Source organism: Aquila chrysaetos, chromosome 13 (genome assembly GCF_900496995.4).
Source record: "Aquila chrysaetos chrysaetos chromosome 13, bAquChr1.4, whole genome shotgun sequence".
In the NCBI taxonomy this organism is placed as follows: Eukaryota; Metazoa; Chordata; class Aves; order Accipitriformes; family Accipitridae; genus Aquila; species Aquila chrysaetos.
The window spans coordinates 803288-830856 of NC_044016.1; the positions used below are offsets into that span (position 1 = coordinate 803288).

The 27569-nt window shown below is 43.9% G+C and overlaps 2 protein-coding genes across 9 annotated transcripts in view; both read left to right on the forward strand.

Annotated features, from left to right (window-relative positions):
• ACSS1 (acyl-CoA synthetase short chain family member 1) overlaps nt 1-7946 on the forward strand; it is a 38324-nt gene extending 30378 nt beyond the window's left edge. For all 4 annotated transcript variants that reach the window (XM_030035132.2, XM_030035134.2, XM_041128313.1 and 1 more), the window contains 3 exons: nt 837-900; nt 1469-1587; nt 3409-7946. In XM_030035132.2, the coding sequence (XP_029890992.1) occupies nt 837-900; nt 1469-1587; nt 3409-3582 (357 nt within the window). In that variant the 3' untranslated portion in view covers nt 3583-7946. The remainder of the gene's footprint in view (nt 1-836; nt 901-1468; nt 1588-3408) is intronic.
• Nucleotides 7947-10245: 2299 nt separating this feature from the next.
• On the forward strand, nt 10246-26865 carry LOC115350234 (adipocyte plasma membrane associated protein). Of its 5 annotated transcripts, none has more exons than XR_005933826.1 (10): nt 10246-10415; nt 14271-14387; nt 18049-18164; nt 19929-20021; nt 22059-22175; nt 23468-23642; nt 24097-24231; nt 24610-24802; nt 25055-25234; nt 25913-26002. XR_005933826.1 is itself a non-coding variant. In XM_041128379.1 (10 exons), the coding sequence occupies exons 1-9, from the start codon at nt 10324-10326 to the stop codon at nt 25118-25120; spliced, it is 1104 nt and encodes a 367-aa protein (XP_040984313.1). In that variant the 5' UTR covers nt 10246-10323; the 3' UTR covers nt 25121-25165; nt 25913-26000. The 5 variants fall into 5 exon arrangements, 4 of the variants coding, with proteins under 4 accessions (XP_040984313.1, XP_029891507.1, XP_040984314.1 ...); XM_041128379.1 differs by having other exon boundaries at nt 25055-25165; nt 25913-26000; XM_030035647.1 differs by lacking the exon at nt 25055-25234 and having other exon boundaries at nt 25913-26865.
• The last annotated feature ends 704 nt before the right edge of the window (nt 26866-27569 follow it).

Genomic DNA, 27569 nt, shown 5'->3' on the forward strand with positions numbered 1-27569 from the left:
GACTAATTTTTTTGTCTGTGTGGGTTTCTGATTGTAGATATAGGATCCAGTTCCTCTCCTACTCCATGTATGTGTATGCGTGTGTATATGCAAATATATTTATATGCTTAGATTGCTCTGTGATGTTTTCTTTCATATTTTAATCTAATTTAAGATAGTGTAATCCAGTCTTTGGTGTGGGATTCAGATCTGCGATTTCTTGCGGTCTGTACACCCAAATTGTTGTCTTACTGCAGAAGAACGTTAAATTAAACTGAAGTGTGACAGAATAAATCATTGTTGTGTAGTATAATAAAAATATGCTTTCAGCAAAACAACCCTTCCCCCCTTCTGGGAAGATAAAGAAGCCTGATTCTTTCTGCCTTCTGGTGTGCTTTGGGCACTTATAAACACCAGTCAAATGTGGACTGTGATGTTGGCAGCTTCACTTTTGCTCTGCTGGCAACAGTTCCCTGCGTCATGGAGCAATGCAGGACTGGTTTTGCTTTTGATTTGGCCATGGCCAGTCACCACTTGGGACTGTAGCCATGCACACACAAGGGCACAGACAAAGAAAGAGAAAGCAGGTTTCCAGCTGGTGCAAATTCAGCTTGGTGTGCAGTGGGCTTAGCGGTGTATGTAAGAGTACTTATTTGTTTGTTTAAAAGCAGGGCCAATCCAGTGAGTAAATGCTACTCCCAGAGATGTCCAGCTTTCCTGTTGTGCTTTCAGCAGGATCTGCCAAGGGGAGGGTGAGATATGGCAAGGTGTTTTGTTCCTAGAGCAACCGGCACAAACTCTGCAAGGCTTGAAGCAGTTGTTATGCTCTGTGTATTTTTGTTTCACTTTTTGTGAAGGCTGATCACCCTGAGGTCCCTGAGACAGCTGTGATTGGGTATCCACACAAGATCAAAGGAGAAGGTATGTGAAAAGGAGTGTCCTGACATGACAGCTACATACGCTTTCCTTAATTTCTAACCTGGGCTGCATGTCAGGAGGTGCCTAGGGAATGGGAGGGCAGTTATCCATAGGTTGACTGGCATTTCAGCCCTAAGAGGCAAAGACAGCCATGAAAATAACTGCATGTTCCTAAGCTGGGTGCAGGTGTTACTCCTTAAGCTGTTTTCACACACAGTGTTTCCATATGTGGTAGAGCTTCCTTTAAAAGGGTTGTGCTCAGAGATGTCCTTCGAACAGAATGGGAATAGCTGATTTGCATTGGCCAGCTTTTGATCCCAATGACACTCTGGTAATTTATGTTGAGTTGTCACTGTCACTGAGATCAGTCTGGTCCATAGATGCCAAGACAAGGCTGGGCCATCATTTCAAGGCTGGAGTCTGACTCCCGTTTGTAAACAGGATTCTCGGCAGTCCCTAGATTGCGCATAGGAATGATTTGAAACCTGCCTTGGCATTTGAATGAGCATCCCTGGTCTTGCTGGCCAGGATCTAATATGAGGTATGTGGCTTCTGCTCATTTGTCTTCCAGGTGCCTTTGCTTTCATAGTGCTAAAGGAGCAGACAGCTCATATAGACCGTGTCAAAGAAGAGCTCAGAACCATAGTGGCTTCCAAGATAGCAAAATACGCTGTGCCTGACCACATTCTGGTAAGTGGGAGACTGTAACTGGTGCCATGAGCAGGAATGGTCACATTGAGCAAGCCTCACCTTCCTGCCTGGAGTGCTGCTGTTGTCCCTCTCTGGGAGGACAAAGAAGCAGGAAAACAGAACTAGCTGGAGGGATCTCTAGGTAGGGGAGGGCAGGTGCAGTGGTCTGCATGTGCTCCTTCTCCATGCCTGAGGATCAGCAGTGACCCAGACGGTGGCTGGGATATTACAGCTACTCCAGCCCGCAGAGCAGCTTCTCAGTGGGGCTGTTACAGAGTGTGTTTTAGAGCTACCCTGAGGCTTCTCTATTTGGGCCAAGTGCTGAACAACCCTTTAAATGGGATGCACAGCCTGTTGAGAGCACCATGTTTGGCAAGAGCTCTGGCAGAGGGGAATCCCAGGCCCACCCTGTGCCTCAAGATGCACTTGATGTCCCCGTTCACCATGCAGCAGCATTACTGTTCATACAGATCTTGCCCTCAGCTAAGCCCTTGCTGAAGCAGTGTAGCACTGCTCTCTGTGGCCCTGTGCAATGGATCAGATAAAACCCCACCAAACTGTAGACAGATGCTACAATCTTCGGTGTCACTGAGAGGCAGAGTGACGCTTTCCACTGCCCAGCTATTTTGCCTTGGTAATTAGCATCAACCCCAAATCTCAAAGAACTGGCTGTTTCTGTTGAATAACTGACAGCTGTTCAGCCTGAACCTGGAGCGCTGATGAACTCCAGGCTTTCTTTCAAGTCTCCTCACCTTTCAGCAGCTCCCTTTGTGTGTTTGGGGAGAGTGCACAAAGCTGCGCCTTAGCTGCCCCCCAAGGCCCTCCTGCATCCATTCCACTTCTCTGCTTGGAGACAGTGACCAGACCACTTCTTTGAGGGACTCTGCTTTAGCCACGTGCTTGGAAGGTGGACACCAAGACACGGGTTACAGAATACAACAGGAGCAGGCAAGGGTGGCTCATTGAACTTGGAACAGCCCAGGACATCTTCAGTGGATTGGAGCAGCTTCCAGAACTTGCAGGTTTGCAAGGAAACACCTCTGTTTCCCTGTGTTTGGGGCTAGTCCTGCAGGGAAGTCCTACAACTCCTTCCTTGCATGTTAGTTAATGCTTTGGAGTTTTGTAGCCTACTGGCCTGATAATGTAGCAAAATGAGACCTGCTAGCGTCTCTGTTCAGTGCCTGAGAACTCGACCAGGCTGAAGTTTACGCTGTAGCTTTTGAATCTGCTGCTAAGTCCTTTGCAGGAAGTGTAGCCAAGACATTTAACATTCTTCTGATTATGAAGGAAGGCGTGTAGGCTGACAGATATAATCAGGCAAAGAGAAACATAAGCCAACAGGTGTTATCCCTTGAGTAGGAGACCCTGTAACTGGTGTGCAGTATTGTGTGCTTTATATTCCTGCCCTGTAAAGGGGAATATGTCTGTTCTGTAATGCATTGAGATCTGTGTCATCATCAGTGCCTGATTTTTCAAGTGTAACTAGCTTTCCAGCTCAATAGTTAACAGCTTATTGAGGATCTGATTCTCCAAAGAGCTGTGTGTCCTGCAGCACCCAGCCTGGAGATACACAGCAATGCATAAATGGGGAACAAAGTCCACTTAAATAAGAATAAAATATAGCACAAGGAATTGATACTAGTGGCTCTTCTTTCCTTGGACATAAACTAGTGTGCTCAATGGTCTAGTATTTCCCAGGAGCCTCAGAGGAGCTGTGACCATGAGATAGTGTGCCAGGCTTAGGACAGTTCAGGCAAATTTCCTTGTGGTTTCCAGCAGGACCCAGGTTCTAATATAGGTGTGTCTTTCCCTTCTCTGCAGGTAGTGAAACGTCTTCCTAAAACCCGATCAGGGAAGATCATGAGAAGGCTGCTGAGGAAAGTAGTCACTGAACAATCAAGCAACATGGGAGATGTCACCACACTTGATGATCCAAGTGTTGTCAAGGAGATATTGGATGCTTACCAGAAATACAAGGAGAAGAGTTCCTCATAACAGGCAGCTCTGGGATCTCTCTCCTCTGGAAATGTGGAAGGTCTCAAATAACCAGGCAAACAACATAGTTCTCTCTTGGTGTTTTTTTAAAAACTCTGTTCCCTTCTAGGGGAACAAGATTTTCCGCTCCACAACATATTTTGAGATGCACAGAGCTAGGAACAATCTGCAGTTTTGCACAGTCAGTGAGCTCCCTTTCATTGCTTCTAGGGCTGTTGTAGAGCAGCCGTTGATGGTTTCCATTTGCTATGATGAAATTTAATACTAGCTGAAGCAAGATGCAGGCATTAATGTTTCTCATTTTAATGTTACTGTACAGGGAAATGTTTTTATACAATACTTTTGCTGTTTTAAAAGAAGCCCTGGAATACACTTCTTCAATTTTTCCTTCAGTTTGGATACCTGAGTTCAAGTAGCTGTATTTCACTGCAACTGTGGTGCCTTTTCAGCAGTGCTGGGTATTCTAGTAGATGTCTCACATGTGTTATTAGAGAAATGAGAAGGACGTGGCTAGTCTGATAATTTTTTCTTGTGTTTACCCAGTTGTTCTAATACCTCCTTTGCCTTTCTTCATAAGGATTTGTTCCTACCACTATATGTCCTGCGACTTGCCAGAGATGGTGAGCCTGTGTCCCTTCATGTCCCACGCAGGCAACCCAGCACTAGCACTTCCAGCTGCAAAACTGAGCCACAAACCCTACCGCTGGACTTCCTACATGTCCTCGATGCATTGCCTGTTGTGTAGGAGGGGTCTGGTCCCACATGTTTTTATTCTGCCTTGAGAAACTGAATCACCAACTGGGCCTTTAAAGTAATTGTCCTCTTCCTCATCGGTGATGACTACTAGATCAGTGTTGTCCATTGTGGTTCACTTCTGTATATTAGGAGTGGTATTAGGATCTACAACTGGTAGATCTTTGTTGCCAGTTGGTGATTTGTGTAGATGCCTTCATTTCTTGAAGTTGCTATGATAAGGGATGATGTTTGCTTGCTGTCTGTCAGAGAACCATTGGGAAACAAAATCCTGAAGTGCTCAAGAGAGTTTGAAGCTGAGAGAGATATGCTGGAGGGTTCATTGTGACTTGCTGGGCTGTGTGATTTCTGACCAGGAATGGTTGTTTTAGCCCACTGCCGAATGGCCTGTAATCTTGTTTGCTCCAACAAAGACAGGCACCCAGTTTGGAGGTAGGTTGGTTCTCCTGTCAAAAGTTATGACTTAATGCTTATCACTGGTAGGTTGCACCCTACCATGTCTGTCCCTTCTGCGTGCTGCCGTGCTGATCTTCCAAAGAGTTAAGTACCAGGTGCATACCTGCAAATTGCACGATCCACAAAGAAGAAGGAAGTGCCTCTTAGATGCCTTCTGGAAAGTGATGGTAGCATTCCAGACCAGCAACCTTAGAATAGCAGGGAACAATAGCCTTTGTCTTTCATATACGTTCAGAATTGCAACTAATATATTCAGTGTTTTATTTCTGGACTCATTTTATCACAAACACATTTTGATTGAAGCACTCCTTATATTTGGGCTGTTCAGAAGAATTTGTTAGCAGGTCTCCTGTCCTCTACTATGCCACTAAACGTCATGGAAAAACCTGTAGGTGCTGAATGCCTTTGAGACTTCTGCCACTGCTAAATTTGGGTTAAGCTGGCTAAGGGGTTCAGAGTGGTTGGAGGGGCCACAGAGCATGCCAGGAAGGCTTGGTGGAGGACTCCTCCCCTCTCCCTGGGTGCAAAAGCTCAAGGTATACGCCAGTGTAGCGTGCGCAGTGCTGATCCTGGGAGTGTGTGCCACAAGGGCTCAGGCAGAGCTTCTCCATCTTAACCTGCCTAAGCCAAGTGATTGCTAACTACCATTCCTGTGCTGTGGCTGGTGTCATTCCATCAAACCTTGCAGTCCTGCCTCTGTCTTTCTCAGATGACAGTCTGCTTAGTTTCATGGAGCTGTGTGTTTTGGCCTGCCAAACCCCAGAGTAATTGGCAGAGTTGCCAATTTTTGCCCTAGTTTTACAGGGGTGACTTACTGCTGAATTAAACTGGAATTAATTTAACTGAATTTAACTATCTTTTCCAGTGGGACTGTGTACTGGAAAGACAATCTGTGTACCTAACTGGAGGCAGGAAAGGCAGGAAGAAAATGGCTAGGTGATCCTCTAGGACTGGGAGAGGAGTGGTGAGTTTTTTGGCTGGCAGAGATTCTGGTACCAAACGGGGAAGCAGGCTACTTGCAGTACGATGTGTTCTCAAGGACAGGTGTGTTGTCTTAGGTGCCATAGTTCCTCTGAGTACGCTAGCTGCATTTGCTGGTTTGGGGGTTTTTTAAATTTATTTTAAGTATCTCTAGGGACTGGGTAATACAGTAGGGAATAGCATGCTTCATTAAAATTCCCATCCTTCTGACTGCAATCCATTTTTGCTTAAGGTAAATAGACACCCTGTGGACTTTGTGGGAAGTTGAAGATCAGAAGGTTTGATAGAGTTGACAGGATGTTAATATTTTAGGAGACAGCCACTACATATATCTTCTATTGCCATTGCAAAAGGAAAAAATACCCACTTCCTTAACTGATTTTCAAGTGGGAAGCAGCCAGGAGTTAATGCTTGTGACAAAAGAAGTAGACTCCCTTGTTTAAACAAGTTATCTCCACGCAGTCTGAAATACAGTGTGGAGGAAGAAAAATTACTTTTGAACAAGATTATACGCTTTTCTTTTAGTCAAGAAAGCATTTCCTATATTATGGATAAAGAATTTCCTTGTCCTGTTGACGTGAAATTTCCTTGTTAAGGTGTGATGCAGTGGTCATAGACACATGGTCTAATTCATCTGAACTGCCTCACGAAGACTAGCTATGTGAGGAGCAATGTGCTTTGGTGCATTGAGACATTCGTCATACAATTCCTCTGCTCAGGGAAAATGGGAGATAGGCGCGCTCCCTCACCTGCATCCCTATTGTCTCAACTTGCGTGGGCTTGGGGACCACGGCTGCCAGGGAGGTTACAGACTGACCAGGTAGCTGCAGCACCCCAATAAATTAGAGCCATGCCAGCTATGGTGTGGACAGACTGCAGTTACAAACAAGCCTCATACCGTGAACTTCTGAAGCCTTACAAGCACCTTTGCTAAAATCACGTCACCAGCATTTGCAAGACTAGAGTGCCACATGCCTGCCATCCAGTACCACGGATGGTTGCTCTCTTCCTTGCGCGTTTCCACAGCTGAGCTGTGGTCCTTGGGATGTCCATCTGCTCAGAGGCTCCCTTGGGGTACTTAGAGAGAGCACGTGGTGCTGATGTGCTGCCCACATGGTGTTCTGCAGTGGACACAGCTCCTGCTGGGCAGCCTCAGCCCCCACCTCTCCTGGTAAAACTGCACTTCTGCAAGTGTACCAGCATCAGCTCTTGGAGATAACATCCCATGCTCAGTTCATCTAATAGCACCCTGAGGCTGGTAGAAACAGAGCTAGGCAGGGCTTGGAACTGGTACTTCTTACAGAAAGAAGAATACTGTGCTTCACCGGGTAGGCTACTCATAGAAAGCTTTGCCAAAAAGATTAAATTTTCCATCCAGAGAAGTCCCCCTTTTTTCTTTTTCCCCATGATCTCTGCTAACTGCAGCGGTTGCATCTTCAGTGCAAGCCTAAGTCGAGCTTTGCATTTTTGTTATTCCCCGGACGTCGCGAACATCAGCACTGGTGCGTGGCAACAGTGCTTTCCTCTTCGCACACAGCAGTCTTGCCCCCCCACCAGGCTTGTGGTTCAGGAAGGGGTTCAACCTGCAGAAGTGGCACTGATGTCCTCAGTTCTTGAAATGCTAGAAAGGAGGTAGCTTGCAAAAGAGCCCATGCAGTCTTAAGAGCTGATCTTCACTAATCAGTGAAGGAGGTAATGATGTATGGAATACGTTAGGGTAGGATCGTGGGACAGACTTGGGGGTAATTGTTTCGTTTAGAAAAGCAGAACTGTTGAATTTTTCTAAATCTTTGTGTGTCCATGAGTAATGTGTGGGTTATTTGCCAGATCACCTTTGTAGCTTCATTGAAAGAGATCTAGAGTCAATTTTACCTGTTGCAGTTTGTTGCAAAGGGCAAATGTGCTTGCTTTTTTTCCCCACTCAGTTTTGCCAGTGAGACCCAGTCATGGTGCCTTTTCCCCCACTGGAGACACAGACCATGATTTTTTTTAATTTTAGAAAGGGAAAGTCCATCTTTCTAGAGATGTGTGTTGTACGGTCTAATGTTAAGCCTTTAATCATTATTATGTTTCCTTGTAATCATGCTTTAAACACATTTATTGTCCTTGACCAAAACCAGTTTCTTCAATGATCTCTGTATTCATATTTTCATTAAAGGAAATATCTTTCTCTGTGTGATGGGTTGGCTTTGCATCATAGGTGTCCAGCCCTCCATCCCCTAAAGGGTCTGGGACTTTTTCAGTTCATTGGACTTGCTTCTGCCTGTCCTGATTATTTTAGTCTGCCAGCACAGACCAAAGAAAGGCAAGCAGTTCCAGATCAGGATGAGTCATCCTGTGGTCCAAATTGCTGTTTTACTTTGCTGCTTTTCTCTAAACAATAGCTCACAGGAAATCAGTTACAGCCAGAAAACTGCCACTGCAAAACAACTCAAAAAGTTGAAGAACTAGCATTTGCATGTCAGTAAGCTGCATGTGTCATGTAAATCCCAAGGCTCCACTGCTCTACACTCATTTTCTTGTGTGATGCAAACAGAGAACAATTGGTGGGAACAGTTAATGACTATTAGTTTATGTGGACGGTTCAGCTACTAATCTTGTCTTGTGCACAGTGTGCACAAGTAGAAAAGGAATGAAAATGGGATGGAGGGGGGAACATGAGAGACAGCATTGTGTAGAAAGTGAGCATGTAGCTGTCCCAGAGCCGAGCAGATGAAAGGAAATTTGTTTCCAGGTGCCTTGGATCTTTTCTAAGTGCCAGGAACACATCCTCTGCAGGGTGCCTTGTCCATTGAGAAGTGAGGAAGATTGTATTTCACCCTCTGCGTACCACACGGATAACACTATAGTTGTAATGCAGGGCTGGACACTGAATATCCTCGTTAGCCACTTCTCCTGTTACCTCAAGCAGCTGCTTCTGGAAAGCTTCCAATGCCACTCTTAGCTCTTGCAACCCTCTGGCAAATGTCTCTGACAAGTCACAGAAAGGGCTAGGTAGAAAGGCAGGTGCCCATCTCCTCACTTTGTGTTTTGCTACTGCAGCTGCCCTGATTTATTTACTGAGAATTTATTGGTAAAATGAAGACTGTTTTCCAGCCTAACACAATTATATTCAGGGGCTGTTTCTGTGGCCAGTTAAAGCCACAGAAAATGATTTCGGCAACAAGTTTCTGTTTTTAAACTAAGCTGGAACAGGTGATTCTTTCTCAGCTTGAAAACAAGACAGTTCTGGACAGGAAACTGTCTTCTGGCTGAGTCTAGAGGTGCAGCATGTTTTTCATGGCAGTGAGCCTAGCCCTGCTTTGTCCCAGCTATAAGGATTTGGGGACATAACCACCTTTTGGGGTGGAAATGGTCACGGCTATGCAAGATTACCAGCCTACAAACATTGGTAACGATCTGCCACAGCAGCTTTTTCGCTCTTGCTTCTATTCCTCTGTAGCTGGTGTGTACCTGCCTGCACGCCCTGTGTCTGCAGTGACAAAGCTTACTTTGGCTTTTTGGTCTGTTGAGGCTGGGAGAGTGGAAACCCAGTGCATTTTAGTGCTCATCCTGCACCTGGCATGCAGAAGACCCAAATTTTTTTTTCTACCAGTTGGACCTTGGGGATGCCATTTTATTCCTCTGTGCCTCAGCCTTCTGCACCCCCAGGAACAACAGTAGCCTCACACGGCGAGTTGGGAGGAGAGGTTATGGAATGTTACTCACAAGGTCCTCGGGTGAGATGGTTGTTTAGGAAAGCGGGTCCCTTCAGGGAACAGTGCTACTAAGCTCTGTTGCAGCTGCTCGGCCTGTTGCCCGAGTTCAACCCGAACAGAGAGAAAAGCCGCCCCGTGCCCCCCTTTCCTGGCTGCAGCCCCTTTCTGTGGAAAACCCACATTTTGCTACTAGGCGTGACGCCAAACAGCTTTTCCCATTCCTTGGCAGCACGCAGCTGGGGCGGTCCCCTGTTCCAGCCCTTGTCTGTTCAGCTGCACTTGCTAAACGCCAGGTTTTGCAGCGTTAACGGAGTGGTGGGTCTGATCCTGCTGCTGGACAACCGCCCCCCTCCCTCGCGGTTTCCTGGCGCCATCTTGCGGCCCCTGGAGCTCGGGCTCTCCGTGCCCAAGCCGCGCCCGGGGGAGGGACGACAGCAGCACCGGCCCTGCCCACGGGAGCCCCAAGCCGCCCAGAAGGCAGCGGTGGATCTCGCCGAGATCCCCGTGGCGGCGGGGATGGGAAGATAAACCCAGCGGTGGCCGAAGGACCGGGACGCCCTTCACCTCCCGCCGGCCGCGGTGCAGGGGGGCGGCTCCCGCCTGAGGGGAGAGCGGGGGCGTGGCCTGGGGCCCGTGGGGGCGGAGCCACAGGGGGCGGTTCCATGGGGGATACGTAAAGAGGGCGGGGCCGGGAGCGCCCGTTGCGGCGGCGGCGCCTGCCTGAGGGGAGAGCGGGGGCGTGGCCTAGGGTCCGTAGGGGCGGAGCCACGGTGGGGGGCGGAGCCACGAGGGGCGGTTCCATGGGGGATGTGTGGAGAGGGCGGGACCGGGAGCGCCGGTGAGCGGCGGCAGGATGAATGAGGCGGAGGGCCTGCGGCAGCGCCGGCCGTTCCGCCCGCAGGTTATCACCGAGGATAGCCCGGCGCAGGAGGCTAAGGAGGGCAGGTGGGGCCCCGGCGCGGTCCCCCTCGACGGGGAGGGAAGGGAGGCCTAGCCGTGACCGTCGGCTGTGGGGCAGGCCTGGTCTGAGGGGAGAGGAAGGCCGGGCGGGGGGCTGAGGGCCCGGGCTGGGCCTCGGGGGTATTCGGCTTGGCCTGAGGGAAGAAGCCCGGTTCTTGGCGAACCCGAGGGCTCGTAGCGGGTGGGTTGGGGGTCCCGCTTGACCTGGGGCTGTAGCGGGGGGGGAATTAGGCCCGACCTGAAGGAAATCCGGCTGGGAAGTGTGCTGGGAGGAGGGACGAGGCTCCACCGACCCGGCCTGACCCGGGTGAGGGAGGCCCTGGGCCGGGTGAGAGTGCCCTGGGAGAGGTTGTCCTGGGCGAGAGGGGGGTGGAAGGGGCTGAGCAGGCCGCCGCGGGCGTGGGGAGCGAAGCGTCCGTTCCCCTCTCTTGGCTGGGGGTGCGGGTGGATGCTGGCGCACCTGTGGGTCTCAGCCTGTGGGTCCCCCCCGACCTCCCAGCACCCCGGTTCTGCTGCGGCTGCCTTCTCTCCCTAGTGCTTCTGCGGGGAAGCGTTTGGGGCAGGGCCTGTACACCTGCTTCTGCTGAGCTGCAGGAAGAGCTTTTAACCAAAAAAAATGGTTTAATTTGTGGCTGGGTGGTTTTTTTTTTTTTTTCAGTGGGTCTGTTTTAAGTACAGTTTATCTTTTGCTAATCAAGAAAGAACAATTATCCCATTGTGGCATGCACAGATTTATTGTGGGTGTGATTAACTCCTATATAACTCTGGTTAGTCTGTTTATATTTGGCAATAGTTGAAAGAGTAATCTGCAGGTTAAAGTCTACATGTGCCTGAGATAGAATAACCATATAAACAGTCCATTTGTTTGTGGCTAAGTTAAAGAAGATTCCATTTACAATTTTCTGTTTCGGAATTTTATAAAAAATTAGCTTCACTGTAACTGAAGGCAGTAGCTGCAATAAGAAAATGGTGGTGTTTGCCTTCCACTGAATAGAGTGGTTGATGACTTGTCATGCTTTGGTTCACCATCTATTATGTCTCTTCCGATTTGAGTACCTTGCAGATTCTTATCTCTGCCCTTCAGCATCATCAGAATGAAAGACTGTGTATGGTGGCTTGCATGCATAACCCCTGTTTTTTGAAGGAGAGCATCAGCACCTCTCAGCTTGAGAGACTGCTCTTCCTGGCTTCAGCCTCCCTTGGTAGCTTTGCTCAAATCAGTTGAATTTCTAGGGCTCCAGCAATGATCCAGAGTATCCACAGGTCCTGTTCTCATGAGACTGTCCTGCATGAAACCAGTGGAGGCAATTCTGGAGGCTGCCCTTTTTCTGGCTGGGAGCTGTGGCAGAAACTCTTGATGACATTTGTTTTCCCCTCCGGCCCCCCAGTAGTTCCTCTGCCAAGAGGATGAGGCAGCCTGGACCCCTGACTATGGTGACCCATAGTATCGTCTTGCCAGCCTACTGTCTTCAAGAGCTGGTGCAATGGCTTCTCTTTTTAGTTCTTAGTGACAACTAAATTGCTGTTGTTATAGCTGGAGTCCTGGTAAGTTGTGTAGGGTTAATTATCAGAGACACCGTTAGCTAAGGATTTCTGTTTTGCTTATCAGTCTTGGTGAACCATTACTTCTGTGATTCTTTCCAGTGACCAGTCAGTAACTTACAGTTGTTAGTATTCTATATCAGGTATGTTTTGTTTGCTTACTTTTATAAGGATTCAGAGCAGCTGACTTTTTAATTTTAATTTTTCTTTTTTTTTTTAAGTTTTGGGGATTTATTTAAATTCTTGTGGGTTCAGCAGTGTCTAAAATAGGTCTTGCACTTTGCCAGCTTGAAGTGTGAATTTGTTTGTCACCTCATTCTTCCTGCCTTTTTCCTTTATTGTCAGTTCCTTGCAAGTTTGGATGAGGATCAGAAATATGACCTTTACTTAAATCATGCTTTCAGGAGCTTTAATTAAGTTGGCTTTGGCAGATGAGTTCCCATTCATCTTTATCCCCTTTCTTCTGTGTGAGCTGTTCTCAGCTGTCACAAAGATGCTGAGGTGTCTGCTGACAGTACTTTTAATCTTATAGTATTGAGCCTTCATCTTTTGAAGGACAGTGGAAGGACAAGGCTGACAGCTGAAGTCTTTGTGTAAACTTGGGGATCGCCTCGTATCTCTACCACCTGCTCTCGATCCCAAATCCAAGGGGAAACAGACTGGGAGTTTGTTGCTTCCTCGAGACATCTACTGGTAGAGCAGGAAGCACTGAATTCTTCTAATTAATTTTAGGGCAGTCTGACTCTTGGGAAGTATGAAGAAGTTAGTGCAGATGAGAAAGCTTCTTTGAAGCAGTTTTGCAGCCTGGTCCAGCTCAGATGGAGACAGGCTTAGTGCTGTAACACTGCTGAAGTCCATGATGGGAATGCTCCGCTCTTGAGCGTGAGAAATAATATTTATTTTTTAATATATCTGAGAGCAGGAATACTTGGGCGTGCTAGTGGAAAGGAAGTAGGCTGAGGTGGTGACTGCCTTGGGGGAGCTGGGGAAAGTTTGGTGACCAACAGCAGCAGTGCTAAAAACACTTCTTGGAGCAGGCTGAACTGTCTGTGGCTTTGGGCTAGCAGCAGCAGCACCTCTTGTCATGGCAGGCTGTCAGCATCCTTGTAGCAGTCACCTCGGCGTAGCCTGGTGATCTGTGCGGTGGCTTGTGATGGCCCATTGGGTACTGCGCAGAGCTGGGGAACCTGGGGCAGGCCTCCATCCTAACCACCTACGTCTGCTGGCAGCAGCTGTGCCATCGAGAAAGAGCTGTGATGGATTATGAATATTGCAACTTCTGTACGTTGTGCTTGCAAGCAGTGACGAAATCCTAGTTCTGTCCTTGCTGTTCCAGCAGATAATCCCAAAGGTTACCTTGATGCCGATATCAGTACTGCAAGTACATGTTGTTAGCTCCCCAGTTGTGAAATTTGTGCTCTGGGCAGTAGTTCATATTTCCTACTGTCTCGATGAATGGCTAACGAAGGACGAAACAGTGGAAGTGGTCCAAGGATTAATGCAGAACCATCAGGCACTGTTTGCCTTTATTTAACTGATACTACAAGGAGACTGGCTGGCTGTGCCAATGAATGGTTCAGAGCAGCTAAAATTGTGGGAGCTGCTTTTCTAGTTCCAGGCTAGGATTTGTTGAGTGTGGCTCTGTGCTTTCCTTTGTAAGTGCCTGATTGATGCCTCTAAACTTGTTGAGAACAAAACCTGTTTTTCTCCTGTGGAAGAACAGTTTTTACTTTTTTTGTGTGTGTGTTTTGATGGTTAAATAGCAGATATTTAATTTCTTTTGTGTGCTGGGGCTTGAGTTTCAAACCAATGTTCACTAAGTTAAGCAAGCATTCATTTAACTTCCTCTAACGTTTGTTGTTTTAGTTGAACTTTTAATCCAAAATTTTTGCTGGGATGGAAACCACTGCCAAAACTGAAGATCAGGGTGGAAAAAAACCCAACCAACCAAACAAAAAAAACAACCAACCAAACAACAGCACTTCTCCCCTGTTTCTTGGTGTTTTTGTTTTTTGTTTTGTTTTTTATATAGTCAGCTGTAACTTGTAGCATGCATGAAACCTGTACATGATAATACTCTGCCTCATATGATGCCAGTATGCTGAGACTGGATAAATATCCCTTTCTTTTATCCTAACAAGTTCGAAATGGACCTTAAAGGTCATTCAGGATGGTGCTTGGGCAAAAGTATTTCTGGTTCCTTTTGTGAAGAAGATAGGCTGTTAAAGAATTTTTAAAGACTATTGTATCTTAAAACAGCTTAGCACGTTAATCCTATTTCTTGTCTGGTTTTCGCAGTACTTACAGCAGCAAGGTGTTCCGTGTTACCTTCTTGACTTTGGCTGCATCTCTAACTGTGCCCCTGCTCGGAGTGACTGTTCTACTGGATTGTCCTATAGACCCTCAGCCTATAAGGTAGATTGTTGCTTTGTTTTGAAATAAATGTTATTGAAGTGTAACTTCTCCTATGTGTTCTCTTGGTTTGGTTTTGTTTTTTTTTCAGCAAAGAAGAGTCAGCCACGTAAAGTGGTTCTAACTGGATTAAGAAATTGGGGAGTGATTGCAGTATTATCCATTGCCATGGCTTCCTCTGCATACCTAGTCTGTTTCTGAGCCATCTTGTGCAGTTGTGTGTCACTACTGATCATTGAAGGAGCTGAATTACTTTCTTTGATCGTTAATCTAGAAAATTATTTTCTGCTGTCCAAGCTGTCAGTGGAGCTTGTGATTTCTTATGTTCTTCCTTCTGTGAGACAAGAACTGCATTTTCACTAAGGACCAAGCTGTAGCCCTGCTATTATAGTTCTGTCAATGAAAGACTGTTTATCTGAGGATGGAAATTGAAATGGATAACCTCTCTGGGTTGATTCGGTGCTTTATACCAGCAGAACCATATGGTGATGTTATATTTAAATGCAGAGCTTATAAAGCAACGCAGCTAGGTGATTTCTGCCCTGTCTGAATTCATAAACATCTGAATCGAGGTCTGTGTCAACTGTGTAGTGTAATAGTGAATCAACTACATGAGAAGATGTGACCTGTGTTGGGAGAAGTTGTGTGTGAAACGCTTTGACTGCTAGCATAGAGTGGAATCAGGTTGTTTAGTGCTCCTGGCATTTTGAAGTAAGTGAAAATGCTCAGTCTGCTAAATATTTATGATCAACTCGATAATTCCTTCATGAAAAGGAACAACACTGTAAATATCTCTTGGAGTTGAAAGAAACTGTTAATGTGGTAGGGTAGTACTTACAAGTCTTGCTGGTAGGCTATTAGACATAAGCTGCCTCGTTGCAAATCATAATGAAATGCTTTCTACTGTGGTTGGTGTCATGGTTTAACCCCAGCCAGTAACTACGCACCACACAGCCGCTCACTCACTCCCCCCCCACCCAGTGGGATAGTGGAGATAATCGGGGACAAAAAAGTAAAACTCGTGGGTTGAGATAAGAACAGTTTAATAGAACAGAAAGGAAGAAACTAATAATGATAATAATAACAACAATAATAAAATGACAATAATGATAATAAAAGAATTGGAATATACAAAACAAGTGATGCACAATGCAATTGCTCACCACTTGCTGACCGATGCCCAGTTAGTTCCTGAGCAGCGATCCCCCTGGGCCAATTCCCCCCAGTTTATATACTGGGTGTGATGGCACATGGTATGGAATATGCCTTGGGCCAGTTGGGGTCAGCAGTCCCGGCTGTGTCCCCTCCCAACTTCTTGTGCCCCTCCAACCTTCTTGCTGGCTGGGCATGAGAAGCTGAAAAATCTTTGACTCAGTATAAGCACTCCTTTAGCAACAACTGAAAACATCAGTGTGTTAGCAACATTCTTTGGTACTGAACCCAAACCATACCACTATACCAGCTACTAGAAAGAAAATTATCTCTATCCCAGCTGAAACCAGGACAGTTGGGTTTAACAAAATCCAATTCCCTGAAACACATTGCAACTGAGCAGTAATTCTGGAAGCTGATAGGATATGTCTGTAATGCTTTTGCTATTATATAGTCCTGGTCTAATTCTGGTCCAGGGTAACAGTATTATGCAGGCTTCCATTTCTTACTTTAAGTTCCTGTTTACAAGACTGGGAGAACTATTCTTCCTGCCCAAATCACTGGCTTATATTGCTGTACATTCTTAATTAGCCTCTTAGCTTCACTGCCAGAAGTGGTTCCAGTCTGTACGATAGATAGGATGATTCTGTGTGATGTTTATGAAATGTTTTGAAAAAGCTCGAAGAAGTAGATGCTGTCTGAATCAATCCCTTGAGTGAAAGAACACCTAGAAATCTCATTTGCCAATAATGATGTTATTCCTGTAAGCCACTAGAAATAATGAGGAATAAGAGGGGGGAGAAGAAAGCAGATGTGATCTGTGAAACTCCATGTGACATTCCTGCAACTCTTGATTTATTTCAAGTTCTTTCTCTATGAGCTTGTCTTTGGATAATATTGATCCCAGGGAGGATTTTCTGCTTGCAAACATGACTGTCCAGAGTTCCCAGCAATTGAATTCCTTATCTGAAGCCTGTTATCCTCATTTGAAACTCTCTAATGCTTGGAAGAAGGGATGGAAAATGAATTTGTGTTAGCATTGTGAAGACAACTCTGCTGTAAATCTTCTGTGGACTGGAGCTAGTAATTCAGTTGCCTTTGCCACTGCAGTAATATATACTTAAAGTTTGCTGTCTGTAACCAGACAGATAAAAGTATGTATTTTTCTCTCCTGAATTATTTGTGTTGTGAACCTGTTTTCCTCAATTGTCATGGCTTTTGTAGTTCGCAGTTTCAGTTGACTTTTTTCCCCCAGTCACTGAAGCTCTAGAAATTGTAACGATTTTCCCCATATGAGCAGTAGAGTTGCAATGTAATTGGTGACAAATAGGTCCTGGATCCTGTGAACCTGGGCAAGTTTTGGAGTCAAACCTTGTCTTTTTAAGATTCTACAGGTGGAAGGCATTTGCTTATGGTCATATAAGGAGTTATTTAAAAAAAAAATAAAAAAATTGAAAAGTTCTTTCAAAACTTGGCCTAGGGAGCTTTAGCATCCTCTTGTGAATGATCACCTACTGAGCTTACCACCCTGGGCATATATGCAGCTTTTAGTAATAACTTGAAATCCTTAATTCATGGAGACTGAGGTGGCTTATGTGTGTGTTTTTAGGAACCGAAGAGACCGAAATGTATTTGAGTTTATCGGCACAGTTAAGGCTGGTTTTGAAGCACAGTGCTTCATTAAGTTGAAGCTGTGTAGGCATCTTAGTACTTCCCTTCTCCATATCTCTAGAGTTGGTTGGTAATCCAGTTGGCTTGAACCTGGCTATTTATGTGAAAAAGGGCTTCCAAAATTGGGCCTTATTTTGTCATTTTGAGATTTCAGTTCAACACCCTTTAAGTTTATGTGCAACTTAGTTCTTTGAGTTGGTCTTTCGCTGTGGGAATGTATTCAAGTCACAAAGGAGAATATATGTTTCAATATGGTACGAAAGCATGTGTATCCTAATGCTCAAACTACTGGAACACTTTTTTCCTGAGTTATATGCTAATTAGTAATTTAAATTTTGTTTTGTTTTGTGATGAAAAAGCTATACAGTGCCAGACTTCGGTGTATCGTAAAATGCCAGGCTTTTAAATTTTAAAACCTTTTTCCTTAGGAATTCGCATATATTTACTTAGGAAAAATATTCTGGTACAAACTCATTCAGCTGAGTAAGAAAGCAGTTATTCTTTTGTGTTGTGGCAATGTAGAAATCCTTTGCCTTTGTGTAAGATAGATGAACTGGGAATCTGTTGTTGGACTTGTATCTGGTAACCTATACAGCTTCGTCTTAGGAACACATAACTGCAGCTTTTCTGATCAGCAGAACCAGAAAATTATGATCCTTGATGAACAAGAGTCAATTTTTCAGCTTGTCAGCTGTGTTTTACAGACAGCATATTTCAAAAAAGAAAGCATCGGTCAGGTTTGCAGCAGTTGGCAAGCTAGGAAGAAAATGATCCAGTATGTTGCTCAAGAGTGTTTGCAGGTTTGTGCAAAGGATCATGAGGTCTGTGTTCTGTTTTGTAGTTTGAAGGAACCTCCCCTCCTGACGGGTGTGCTAGAGCCCAATATCAAGTTACGAAAAGCTGAGCGGTTATGGGAAAATCAGCTGGTCGGACCAGAGTCCATTGTCAATATTGGCGGTAAGCACTGACAAAATAAGCTTTTAAAGAAGGGTCTTTAAATGTTGCTCTGTTGATAAGGATTTGTTCAGCAATATAGCTTTTAATAACTTTCAGAGTTTGTTACCTTTGAGTATGCAGGTTTTTACAAAAATAATTGTGTTATGCAGCAAAACCTGGCTGCTATATACTGCTTTTCTCCTTGTTCTCCAGTATAAAATAAGTCTTGTTGCCAGATTAACAATCTCTGTCTTCCAGGACTGAACCATCAGCAGTGTAGTCAGGGGCTACTCATGTTTGGAGGAAGTGGTCCCATTTTTTGTTTGGCTAGCTCTTAACTGGGAATTAATATTTACAGGGTACTACCTACTCTTTTAATGCTCATTGCCTCCGAGGGAGCTGAGTCTTGTGGTGTTAATTTTTGCTTATATGACAGAAAAAAATCTCAAGTTGGTGAATAGCATATTTACATTTTAGTGCTGTTGCATGTGTTACAGGTGTCATCCTATACTTATCTTATGGCATATGTGTTCTCCTGAAATCACAAACCCATGCCACCTCTGAGCAGTTTCCTAATGAGGTGGCTAGACTTGTAGTGGCATGACACCCACTTAATAGGAAACCAGCTTTGTGCAGGGGTTGTTCCCTGTGCCTCCTAAAGGGTGGTGGGGCTAGGAACTACCTTGACATGAGTCCTTGACTGTTTTAATATGAAAAGGAGAGGGTGTGGGAGTTGCAAGCAAGGCCCTTACTGAAACATCCTTCAGTACAAGAGGTGCTCAGTAGCCATATCGTTTATTTTCTTTCTGCTATATATTCTAATAAATTAGTAAAATATTTTTAAAAATTATTTTACCCAGCAACAAACTAAATTCCTTCCTCAGATTATGCTTTTTCTACCTATCTCTGTTTAACAATGTGCTAAAGTGATTACCTGAAGCCACTGATTCTTTTCTGTTACCTGGTTTTGTCGATCTCATTGGAAACTCTTTAAGGAAACCTTCCTGCAAGGGACAACTGACCTATGGGTGAAATAATCACCCTAAGAATTAAGTTTTGTATGAATAAATGCTGAAGTCTTTATATTCCCTTTTAAAAGTGTAATTAGCAAACTTAAATTAAGTTGGAGATGGAAAAGTCCAAGCCATGGGCTCTACTAATCTAATGGTCTTTCACTTAATTTGGTTGTATGAAAAAGTTTGTGTGTTGTTTGTATTTAGTGAATCTGTCTTATGCCATCACATGTAACTTGGCAATGCTTTTGATTTGGGTGGTTGTTCATTTGCTATGGTTTTTGTAATTCTTCTCCAGAACTGGTACAATATGAGCATTGGCAGGTGTCCAGCAGCCTATGTGGACTGTATCAGAACGAGAAGTTTTATCTAGTCAGTCTGTTGTTGAAGAGTGGTAAGATGGGTGCAGTGCCTGATTGCATTTTATGATGATGTAGAAATTTGCCCAGAGGGATCAATCCAATGACTAGCCATTAAGTTGTTACATCCACCTTTAACCAAGGATTTGGACCGCTTAGGGATGAAAAGCTTCATATCCTGTATTCGCAACTCCTAAGGCTTAAATCCTTCCTCTTCTTTTTGAGTTGGAAGAAATCTAACCAAATGCTCTTATTTACCTTCATCTTTCCCCTTCCCTCTTTATTCTTTTCCTATGACTGAAGATGACTGTTACTTCACTGTATCTTAAACATGAATTCTACTTCATACTCGTAGAAGGATGTTTGCCACTATAGTTTTGTGATCAAGCTAATCACACCAGTTGTTTTTGCAGATGTACTATTTACTGGGACAGCTGATGGGAAGATTATCAAAATTGAAGATGGGGAAGTACAAACAATAGCCAGAATTGGCCATGGTCCTTGTGGTGAGTGACAGCTCTGAACACAGTGTACCTGAAAATGTCTGGGTCAGGGCTTGTGTTGATTAAACTGATATTCTCTCTGGATTGCTCATGCAAGTGCATATCTTCCTCTGTAGAGATTTATAACAGAAATATTAATATATTTGTATGAATGAAGTGTGAGTGGAAATATGTATATAAGCACTGGAAGGAACAGCAGAGCAAAGGGCCAAAAGAATGGGAATGGGTGCTCTTGATAACAAAGGACACTGTTCCCAGCAGTAAAATTTAGGAATGCGGGTTTTCTAGGTCATGACTACAAGGCCTGCACTCTCGTAAGGCTGCAGCATGGATGGCTTGTTGGTAGAAGATCCTGCATCTTAACACCGGGAGGAAGACAAGGTTGAAGTGCATCACAAATAACATTCCTTTTCCTGTTAGTCCATCTAGAAAAAGCACGTATCCTAAACAAGAAAAAAATGGGCAGCAACCTGGCCTAATATTTATGGAAGCTGAAGTCAGCAAGATTCTGAGGTGAAGGGCCACCCATAGAAACTGAGGACTCCTAAACAAGTGTGAGTGAATGAACTCTGAGATAATGTGTGAGTGGGAAAGATCAACTTATTTCGAGATTTTCAAAAAATAAATATCACCTTCCCCATCTACAGAATTTTGCCTTGCATTTTGTTGTACTGATTTGCCTTCCTCTGTTTGTTTGTAAGTACAGTGGGGGGTTGTGATGGCTGCACCTGCTTTAGCAGAGATCTTCCATTGGTCATGATATTTCTGTTTTCTCACTGCTAAATTGCAGTTATTTCTTGTTGAATTCCATACCTCTTTCTGAACCACTTATTTGCTTCATTTAATGAGGTTTCTGGAACTGAGTGAGAAAAACTGGTAGTGGCCTGTTTATTAACAGAACCATTTCTATAGTTCTATGTTATGGTTCTATGGTTAATTCTGGCCATCTCAGTACTGCCTGGCAGTCTGAGAAGCCTGGCTGGTACTTGTCGGGACTGTGGGTGGTTTTGTTTGTGGTAACGATGTAGAAACTTACATGAGGTTCTGCAGCCCTGCGCTGGTTGTCAGTTAGACAGAAATTATGGGCAGGAACTGTTTTTGTCTTTATGTAGCTCACATTGACACGTTCATCATTTTAGCTATGTAATTTTACGTGGATGTTCACGTGATTAGACTCTGGACTGATTTGGAAGCACTCTCTTGGTTGCCTAACTGGTAGGATGGTCTTGGTGCTGACAGCCAACAAAGTCTGCTCCCTGCTGAGAGGAAGCTGGCCTTCCAGCTGCTGCTTAGGCATGAATGTGGGTTGGGATGGATATGAAGAATCACCTTTCCGCTACTTATTTCCATTGGACTTGTAAAGCTTGGGAGAGGTGGGAAGATTATGCTGCCCTATTTCTTTGGGGCCAAAGAGGTAGTGGGGAGCCTAGACTTCTGTCTTGCCCTCCTTGAGTTGGGGAGGGAAGTGAAAAGGCTGTAGCTGACTACCTTCTCCAGAAGTTTCTCTTGCTAATCTTTCAAACTACAGATGTTCTGAAGTTCTTAGTTCTTCAGGACTCAAATAGACAAACTCTTCGGATGTGCAGTATTACCCTTCCTCCTCATGTAGAAGTCTTCAGTGTCTGTGTCTTGAGAAACTGGCAGTTTCATGACAGTGTTGGACCTTTCCAGAAAAAGAAAGTTCTAAGATGTGTGTATTTTTATTTTTTTATTTTAAAAAGAAAATTAAAGGAAACCTGCAGTAAAACATTCTTTCTGAGAAGAAGCATTTATTTAAATGCAGTTTTCTGACATTCAGCCCTACTCGGGGCAGCTATTAGCTAGCTACCAGCCTGGCAAATTATATGATTATCTCTAGACTGGTGAAAACTTGGGGATATCTGTTTCACTCACACCTAGGAAAGTAAGAATCATTTCTTTAATGAAAGTGTGTGGTGCTGGCCGTAGAGTTTTCTTAAGATACAGTTTGACCTATGTAGGTAGCCTGAATGCCTTGTATTTATTTCTATTTGGAAAACCATTTTAAAATTGTTTCCTAAGGAACCCGTGAAGATGAGCCAACGTGTGGAAGACCACTTGGCATCAGAGTGGGGCCAAATAACACCCTTTTTGTGGCAGATGCTTATTATGGACTCTATGAAGTTAATCCTGGTACAGGTATGACTTTTCTGCTCAGAAGTTCTCTGACAAATCTGGGCTTCATTTGCAGTTTTGCCAGACGCTGCAGGCAAAACAATGCCTGCCTTCTTTGTAAAGTGGTTTGGAGCTGTCTGGTGAAATATGCCATACCAGAACTTGATATTTATTTTCTTGTAGCAGTCGCTTCCTCTCTATATATCTCTGTCTGGATCAGCGTTACCAGTGGCTTATCTTCTGGTGACATATGCTTTTGGTTGTCAAAATTGGTACCTCAGGATCCATGAATAAAGCTCTGTGTAGCTGTTTTAGCTTTCATAAGGGGAAAAAAAAAATGCTGTTACATAAACTTTTTGTCATGTTTGCTGTACTTTTGTTTCTGCCTTGACCTCACTGTGTGGTAGTGAAGAGCTCTTGACTTCTCTGTAACCCCAGTCTAGAGAAAGTGAAGAAAGATGTATTTTGGTGCGGCTGAAGATTAAGTGGCTTGTTCCTGCTGATGAAGGCACTGTTGCGTTGTGCCCTTTGTTGTGTGTCCCTGAGCCAGATCTCAGTTCTAGAAGCTGTGCTGTCAGAAAGCAATAGTTGCTTTTGTGTGGGGTCGATTTTCTGACAGTTTACATCTCCAAATTAGCTTCAGGTGGGGAGGGGGAGGCTAGCCAAATGCTGGGTGAGATGTAACCGAAGGGCTCAGACTGTGTGGCTCTGGGAAAGTATGATCAAGGTCTCCCCTTTTGATGGCAGACAGCTGCTATATTAGCTCTGTCACAGGAAAACCAACCAAACCAACCAACCCAAGCCCTGTGCCCAAAGATGACTTCAATAGATTTTGGTTAATTTTTAAGAGATTTGACTGTAATTTGTCTGGTAGTATGTGGCAGAGCTGACTGTGGCAGAGCAGTGTAGTGAACCTGCTGATGTTATAAGGTTTAGAAAGTACTACTCTTTGTTCTTACAGATTTATGGGGAAAGAGGGAGTAGTGATTGGGTTGCCTGCATCCTTCTACAAGGTTGGGACCTGAGTTTGCTCTTCATTTCATATGAGCTTCAGAGATGTGAAAAGTCTGGCACTCGTCAATAGGGAACATCATCTACTGTGTCAGTTTTTCTGAAAAGTATTTTCTCCTGGTTATTCATGTTCAGTGTTGAGTTGTTCCGTTACAACCCAAAACCTTATTACTTAACAGAGGCATGAGTGGAAAAAATGCAAAGTGCCTGCTAATTTCATGTTAGTATTTAACTCATTTCCAAGGAAGGACATACAAAAGCTTGTCTTGTGTGTCTTCCCTCCCCCCCCTTCTTTTTGTAACCAGGTGAAACAAAAATGCTTGTGTCAACCAAAACACTAATTGAAGGTCAGAAGTTGTCATTTGTGAATGATCTCACAGTGACCCAGGATGGGAGGAAAATCTACTTCACTGACTCCAGTAGCAAATGGCAAAGACGAGACTACTTATTCTTGATTATGGAAGGCACAGATGATGGGCGGCAAGTATCCCTTCCCCAGAGAATTTAACTTATTGTAAGCTCAGCTGTAGGAATGGACTTCACCGCTTTCTTGGTCTTCAAGTTTTTTCTCTTTATAAACCACCTGTGCAAATACTGCAATGCCCAGGAGAGGGTGAGAGAATGTATGGATGTTGCTAATGAGACCTGCAGCAAAATAAATGAGATTCCTCTTTTTCCTTCAAGAGGACTTACGTGGAACATCTATTTTAAAAGGGAAGGAGTTAGCATTACATTCAGCCTAAATCCTTCATGAATGCTGCCAATCTCAAGTGGCTTAGTATTTCTCCTGTGTTCATAAACAAATGCTTCCTGGCTATTCTGCCTTTTTAACTTAGATGAAGTGCATGTGAGAAGATAGAATGCCTGGAGAATGAAACCAAGGTGAATAAATATTTGTCTTCTCTCAAAACCGTATATAATGCTTTCTTTTTAGCCTGCTTGAATATGATACAGTAACAAAAGAAGTGAAAGTCTTAATGGTGGGACTGAGGTTTCCCAATGGTGTCCAGCTCTCTCCTGCAGAAGACTTTGTCCTGGTGCAGGAGACAACCATGGCTAGAATCAGGAGGTGAGTATGACTTTGCTGAAATTATTACTCTCTGTTTAGAGATTGTTTAAATAAATGAGTTGAATGACAAAAGAAACCCTACACTCTATGCCTAGTTACCAATGGCAAAGAAGGTGGCCTTCCTCAGTACTTAAATTTTTTTCTTTAAACATCTGGACTGCATAATTTTTCCATCATGGGCTCCTTGAGCATAGTGGAGTAAGCTGACTTTTTCTGGGGAGAGGAATGCTGTATTTCTGTGTACCAAAATAAGGAAAAAAACCCCAACCCTTCTTTTTATTATTTTTTTTTTAAATGAATTCTTTTGGGGACTTTTATTTACTACTTAGACTGCTTAAGTTAAGGTGTCCTAATCCTACTGTCTATTATAACTTTCAGGTATTATGTGTCTGGGCTGATGAAAGGTGGAGCAGATATGTTTGTTGAGAATATGCCTGGTCTTCCAGATAATATCAGGTTAAGCAGCTCTGGAGGATATTGGGTAGCTATGTCAGCTGTCCGGCCCAATCCTGGATTTTCTTTGTTGGATTTCTTGTCTGAAAAACCATGGATTAAAAGGATGATATTTAAGGTAAAAAAAAATACTAAAAAGAGTTTTCAAAAAATCACCTTTAGTATAGGAATGGAAGTGATAAATATTTGTTTGTCCTGTTTCTTCCTCTTCGCAGGAAGATTTAAAAAATTTTTTTAGTGCTGTGGTTAAAATTGTTGTGGTTGTCCCCGGGTAGAACAGTCCTTGTACATTGATAGGTAGTAGAACTAACATTTGCTTCTCTGAGCAGCAGGTACACATCTCTTAAGTTGCCTTCCATCTTGATCTCAGGAAAGAAAAAGAGCCTATCTCTGCCCTAGCCATGCAGCAACACAGGATCTACATTTGGATATGTGAAGACTTCACCTTTGTACCCGAAGTGCCTAAACTACTTATTGCCAGGTGTCTGGAGAGCATTTGGGAAGTCTGGCCTGTTCTAATGACTACCCTAGGCATCCTAGGAGACAGTGTGTATGTTATGTATGCTGCTAGGTGACACTTTGTTCTGACTCAATATGCCTGTTGTTATGTCACACCCCCCTTTAAGATGAGGATGAGCAAGAATGATGTATTTTGTAAGGGATACCTGATGCTAAAGAAACGGCATGGTGCTTTTTAAACAGTACAAAGACTTTGAAAATATTTCTGTTCTCAAAAAAAAAAAAAAAAAAAAAAATCAACAAGCAGCGTTCAGGATGGAAGTGCCATTCCAGCTAAACAAACTGTGCTGTCCCTGTAAAACCTGTTGTCTCTCCTGGTGCAGTGCAGAAGCCTTAACAAACTGATGCTACGGGGAGCAGAGCATGATGTCTGCTGCTTGGCATCAACCGCACCAGAACAAGCTGATGTCTCCTGCATTGACATCCTTTCAGCCTAGTGCTGGAGTAGAGTATGCTTCTGCTGGTTTGTTTTGGGTTTTGTTGTTTTTTGTTTTTTGGTGGTTTTTTTTGTTGTTTTTTAAAGTTGGCTTTTCAGATGTTAATGTGTTAAGCCTGTGTAATAGTGTTTACTCAAAATGTGTGCTTATGTCCTTAGCTGCTTCTTCCAAGGAGTGTGGAATGGTCTTTGACTGTATAAGTGTCTGAGATCTAATTGTGGAGAACAAAATCTTTTGTTGTTAATTTTCTTTTTTTCTTTTCTTTCTTTTAGCTGCTGAGCCAGGAAACTGTGACAAAGTTTGTGCCAAAATATAGCCTTGTTGTTGAACTTAGTGAGACGGGATCCTACAGAAGAAGCTTTCATGATCCCAATGGAGTGACAGTAGCTTATGTTAGCGAGGCACATGAGCAGAATGGATATCTTTACCTGGGCTCCTTCCGGTCTCCGTTTATTTGCAGACTTAATCTTCAGCATGTTTAACTGTCCATCCGTGATAAAGTGCCACTGTCCTGTAATACTCCAGAGGTACGAAGGAAGCATGTGCTTGAGGCAGTGTGTGACCAAGGACAAAATGTGAAAGACAGTCTGTTAATGTGCAGTAGCACTGTTCTGTTGCCATAGGAAAACCTACAGCTTGCTGTACCTGTCCTCTTCCTTGGTTTGACTGCTCTTGCTTTGGAGTTGGCATGCATAATTATTAATATCTGAGGAGTATGGTGGGGCATCTTCATATGGTTATGTGCTCCTTAAAGAAAACCCATTGCTTTTCCACACCCAGCCCTGCTTGGAGTCATCTTAAACAGACATCATCTGTCACCTTTAATGCAACTGTATGTCTTCTTACACTGGAAGGATTTGTAATGTATGGAATTTATTTGTATATGATTTGGATTGAAAAGGATGTCTTGCATGTGTTTATTTCTGTTTTAGAACCTCCTGTTTAGGAGTGATTACATTGCATGTTCTAACGTCATACCATGGTGCTGTGGTAGAGGCAGCAACATCCAGAACGTGCCTAGAAATCTAGTTATACCATTTGGGTTTCTTCAATTCCAGCCTGTGTAATCAACATCAGACACTACAATTAACTGTTAATCAACATGCGGAATCAAATTTCATCATTACGTATGGACTTCTGTGTTTCTTTATAGCGTTGTAGTCGGATGATGAATGAAAGTTGCATTTTCTATGTTATTAAAGACTAGTTCCAGTGGGTTTAAAAAGGGTCACTTGCAATATTTTCCTTCGTGTTTACCAGGTCCTGTAAGTCTCCTGTTCATTACGTAGGTGGCCATTCCTGAGAGATGTGGGAGGGAAGAGGGCCAGCTTCAGGAATCCTCTTCAGCATGCTTTTTATGGAGAACTGATCTTGGGGAAGGTTGGTGTCTGTAGACAGAAGTGGACTGAAAAGGCCCCTGTAAGATCTAGTAATAGTGGATGAGGAAGGCTTTGACAGAAAAATCTTGGAACATGGTAGTAGCTCATGGGTGCTTTCTGGCACCTCCAGAGGAAATACTTCCTTTGTTTACAGATACTCTGCTTGGCAGAATGCTTTTCTGTCAACCACTACAAAGGAAAGGCTGTGCTGTTACATTTTAAGTAAAAGGTTTTGCATCTTGAAGAACTAAAGGGGTTACTTCAGCAGGTGTGTGATTTAGTGGATCGATTCATGCTTTGGGGTTGAAGACTTTGCTGCTTTGCTCTCTTTCTGCCACTGGGTGATAGTCAAACATAAACTTACGCTATTGCTCAATTTCTTCACCTTTGAAAAGGAAATAATCAAGATTTGCTTGATATGTAATGAAAAGCACCAGAGAAGGGGAAGATGATCTTAAAAATGTCATCTGCTTTCACTGGCCTTCTGCGCTTGTCTTTATTAATGGAGGGATATGGAAATGAGTCACCTTGTTCTGTGTTACTACCAGGC